The sequence below is a fragment of the Coptis chinensis genome, chromosome 6 (genome assembly GCF_015680905.1).
Source record: "Coptis chinensis isolate HL-2020 chromosome 6, ASM1568090v1, whole genome shotgun sequence".
In the NCBI taxonomy this organism is placed as follows: Eukaryota; Viridiplantae; Streptophyta; class Magnoliopsida; order Ranunculales; family Ranunculaceae; genus Coptis; species Coptis chinensis.
In genome coordinates, this window is record NC_141461.1 from 64,071,123 (window position 1) to 64,076,104 (window position 4,982).

Here is a 4,982-nt window from a genome sequence, read left to right on the forward strand (position 1 = left end):
TACTTACTAAATTTGTACATCCTCTGTAGGTAGTTGTCGATGGCACTTATGCTTTACACTCAAAGCTGCATTCTTTGCTAGATATAAGGGTTGGGGTGTTCATTTTAGTTTGCTTTCCAAAGTCTTGGTATGACATTGGGGATTCGTGTTCTTTGGATTCCCTCATTGACAACATTTTCCCATTGTTTAGAAAGCACATTGAACCAAACCTCCATCATGCTCAGTCGACTTTTTATCTCCTCGCTTCTTCTTTTCTTCATAAGATCGATTGAGAATCTTCGACTCTTTGCTATGACCGTAAGTTATTGCTTAAAAACGAAGAAAGAAGTCGTTTAGATTCATAGATTGGGAAATTTTTATTATAAACTATATATATATATATATATATATATATATATATATATATATATATATATATATATATATATTTATTTATTTCTTAATACATGGGCTTATTGTTAGTACTTAAATTCTAATTTGTTTAAGTGTGTGGGGATTGAGTATAGTTTAAGTGTGTTTAAAAAAGAAGATGGATGATATGGACTTATTATGGAGGTGGTTTGATTTTGTGGTGATGTGGACAGGAAGGTGGAGGTGGAAGGAAGTTTGGTTTTGCTGAGAAAGAGGTGAAGAAGAAGGAGGAGTTATGAGTATGGATAGCAGTAGGAGCATGAGCCGAAGCAGAAGCAGAAGCAGAAGCAGGAGCAGGAGTAGGTGTAGGACTCCTCCTCCTCCTAGATCCAGGAGAACTCGTACTACTAACGAGCGATCTTCCTCTTCTTATCGCGATAAGCATTACTCTTATATAACTTAGAAAATGCTGAATACGAAGGTACCCAAAACGTTTTGTCTCGTACACCTTATAAAGTTAGACACGTTTGGTCTCTTACACCTTATAAAGTTAGACGTAGCTAGTTGTATGTCGTTCCTTTGTTGGTATAATGTTATCTGGTGCCAATCCATTGGCGTCTAATTCGGCTGTGGTGTGGCTGTCTTTGCTTGCTACTGGATTCTTACGTCTTGTTCTTGGATGAGCTCCTAGATCTTGATTGTGATTTGTTGTAAATGCGCAATGACACAAATGCTTGTGGTCATCAATTTCTGTTAGAGTTCTTGGGTTCAATTGTGGAGGAAGACCCGTAGTAGAGAGGTTGTTGTATGACGTGGCATTAGTTGTCTTCTATTGAGTTTTTCTTGTTTAGCTTATGGCTAGGGAGTTGTTTAGAATTAGTAGACATACTGGATGCTCTTATCTTATAATTGTCGAGACTCAATAGAAGGCACACAATCCTCTTGGGCTGAGTCCAAAATAAGAATGGGGCCTTTAGCTCATGGGTATTTAATTAGGCCCAAATCAATCTGCGGCTGGAACCGGATCTATAAACTTTCAATGTGACAGGCCAATTTGCAGAGACCTATAAATGGCTAGAACAACTGGGAAGAGCAGTAGCATTTCCTCAAAACTGGTGCTCTTCTTAGTATTGGCCGCTCTTCTTGGATTTGCATTGATCATTGATTTCCTATGGGCTTCTTCTTCTTCTTCACCTCTCTCAATTGCTTCTACTTGGTACCTTCAAAATTCGAACAAGAATCGCACCAAATAATTTCGATAAGGCAAGTTTAAGTTTTTTTTTTTTTCGAATTTCGTTAAGTCATTTTTCTATTGATTGATATATATATATTTCAGGTTAATGAGAAAATGGTCTCGTACACCTTGTATCAACGTTTTGGGTACCTTCTTATCTTCCTTGTATCTATACTCATTACTTCCTACTTCTTTTTAACTTCTTACTGTTTCTCTACTTCATCAACTCTTATTCATCTTGTAGTGGGCAATCTCTTATTTTCTTTCGTTCATCTTTATGACCGTATCTTCTTTCTTCTAATTGGAGACGTCTTTTATTCACAACTTCATGTTTATCATTTTGTTCGTCCATTTTTCCGTATAATCTTTTTCAAAATTCTCGTCACTGATATCATTAAAGTTTTCAATATCCTCATAGTTTTCTTCTATCCTTAAAAAACAAAAAATGAAGACTAGCAAAGAACTTGGACGTGATGATGATTATATTGACTACAAGGTAATGTTTATTGACTTGAAGAGATATTGTGTTATTAGTACTGTTTTTCTTAGTTGTTGTTCTTCATTTTGAAAACAGAAACTTTGTTTTGGTGAAAGAATGGCGAAATCTGGGCTTAAGAATCTACGTGGAGGACATTTTGATAACATCAAGGTAATATTTTGGTTTTACTGTTTTGATATGGAAGAAATATTGGTTTGTAAAGTCATTTGTTCATATAATCTTGTTGATCGTCAAGTATTTTTTTAAATTTTTTGCAGATGATATGCATCAACCGTAAGATTTTGTGTGCTATTGTAAGTATTTCTCACCATCTCTCTTTTTTAGCTGCCTTTTTAGTACTATTGTTCATGGGTAGTGTTCATGTATATGATTTAATTTCATCTAATGCTCTGTTTCATACTTGGTTCTTAATGGAAAAATCAATGAATGAATTACTTTTAGATAACATGTGTGTTGATTTGCGTTAATGTGTACTATCTTATACATTGAGGTTATTTGTTGTTAATCACAAGAGAAGTTTCTGTTTATACATGACTTACTCTGATTCAGCTTTTTAAGATAATGAAAAAGGCTGTGTTATGTAAATGTTGGGATATGGCATATGATTGATCCACGTCGTTGTGTTCATGGCTCATTTTTGTTGATCCTTGGTGTTGTTGGTCATTTTTCTTTGTTATTTAATTTAGATTTAATGACCTTTTATCATGAACCGAAACCTATTATGAATGACTTCAAACAAACCTCTTCCACTTGTTCTCAGAATGTAAGAGAAGATCACATCGTAAATTATCTTTTCGGAAAGCGATTAAAAAGCTACAGAAGTAATAATAAATTAAGTCATAATTATCAAGCAGGCTATGCTAGCGGGATCAATGCATTGAAAAAAGAAATATATAGTACAAAAAAAAAAAAAAAATCCATCCGTCGAATTTGGAAGGCGGGGGACTTACATTAAGTAATGCTTGTGAGATAGGTGTTTGTCGTCTTTGGGGCATGCTTGTGAAACTGTTTTGTTCACAAGTCACTATGACTTATTGTGAGCAGCACACACACAAACACAATCCACACTTCTTCGATGGATGATAGCCTAGGAAGTCCATAATATGAACCCTCTTATTGGTCGGTTAAATCTCGAGCATCTTTGTTCTCTTTTTCCTCTATTGTCAACTACTTAATCGTGCCTACACATCCGATGAAGTGGGCTTCACTTTTTGTGTTTCTAATATTCTTGTTGTTATTTGAACAATTAACATGTCCTTCGAAGTTTCTTTTTCTCATTTGGATGCATTTACTCAATGATGTAAACAAGCTAGTGCATTAATATGGTGAACAGGGATAGTGAATTAGCAAGAGAAGGTTGTGCTGTGTCATGTCTTGCGGACTGTGATAGCAAGCTAGTATTGTCTTGTGGAGTGTCGTATTTTCTTAATAATGCATTCAAAATTGGACATATTTGGGGTTTATAAGATATTTGTGCATTTGAAGTCGTTTTAATATCGCTTTCGATCATTGTATGATATTAAGTGAAGAAGAGACACAAATCTTTACTCTGTTAGAATTCATGTATATCATTGTGTACACTTGCGTTTTGTTTGTTATTGTTGCTTGTGCCATGAACCTCCAAAACTCCATGCATAGTTCTAATATACATAATAAGTAACTAGTAGTCTAACTTCTCGTGTGTAAAAAGGCGCCTCGAGGTTTAGCAAAATTCTTGGAATGAACTTATAGACCGGTTTAGGTTAAAGTCATAGCTAAGTTCTCGTTTTACTGCACATATAATTCCACACAATAGGAATTTTCATGTCAAGGCTATGCTTCTATTTCTACTACAAGATTACTACTCCCATTTGCAAGTGCGGTTTGAATCCAAGGGCAACCTAGTAGTAATTGAAATTATCTTATTACATACTTGCTTTATTGGCCTTTGCTCGACTCACTTTTATATATAGGGAAGTGACTGGTATGGTGATCCCACGCCAAGTTCATCCTCTGATGCATGCAACTGCTCAAGGTGTGGTAGTAGGATACAGGGGCCTGGAACCAGTTGCGTATTTGGTCTGGACGCAGATGATTTAGTTGAATCTGCAAGTTTTCGTGCATCTCATTATAGTTTGACTTTCTCTTGCCACATGCATGTTTTTAGGAAGTTGTGAAGGGTATGTTAAAGCTCTCAATAACATAATATGGAAATGAGAAGCCTTTAGATTGCTTTCTAGCATGTATCCACTGGTAATAAGAATAGATTAGTTGCGTGCAGTGTGGTTAATGATGCCACGTTCAATATATCACAGTGTTGCTATAATCATATTAGCATCCCGACTCACACTATAGAATTGAACTGATAAACATTCTTTGTGCAACAGGGACGCACAACTGAAGAATTGATTTGTCAAGAGGGGTTTGCGGACTATTGTACAGAGCCATATCGAACCCGCAAGCTAGGCTTGATTGCTTCAAAACAATGTCCATACAGATATAAATAGTTCTTTGCCTTGGTGGTAATTAGTAGCTTTAGATCCTGACGTTTATAAAGATACGCTTTAAGGGTTTTGTATGCGACCTATAGTTAACTATACTTGTTATAATCTTGGAATTTTGGTTTTCGCATTATGACCGCTTGTTGTTAGTGAAAATAGAATTTCTTTTTTTGGCGTACTTGAAAACCGCTGCTTGATATTTGCAATTAGCGAAGTACTCGACCAGATAATTTACGGTGGTAAGGGACTGGATCTGGCGATAAATGGAATCAAAAGGCCAATGCTTCTTGTTAGAATATTGGTAGTTGAACTCTATCCGACACTGCTTTCAAAGGCCAGGAGTTTGCTTTCTGTCCTTAATTTTGTTTGCTTCAGTTTGGAGTGAGTTTGTAGCTATATATATATTTGTCTAAACCAT

General features: G+C 35.7%; 1 protein-coding gene across 1 annotated transcript; it reads left to right on the forward strand.

The window, feature by feature from the left end:
* Positions 1 to 1,077: 1,077 nt before the first annotated feature.
* Positions 1,078 to 4,742, forward strand: LOC147493917 (uncharacterized). Its single transcript, XM_086565916.1, has 7 exons — positions 1,078 to 1,614; positions 1,688 to 1,898; positions 1,950 to 2,081; positions 2,160 to 2,234; positions 2,342 to 2,377; positions 4,037 to 4,171; positions 4,451 to 4,742. The coding sequence occupies exons 3-7, from the start codon at positions 2,031 to 2,033 to the stop codon at positions 4,568 to 4,570; spliced, it is 417 nt and encodes a 138-aa protein (XP_086422042.1). The 5' UTR covers positions 1,078 to 1,614; positions 1,688 to 1,898; positions 1,950 to 2,030; the 3' UTR covers positions 4,571 to 4,742.
* Positions 4,743 to 4,982: the final 240 nt, after the last annotated feature.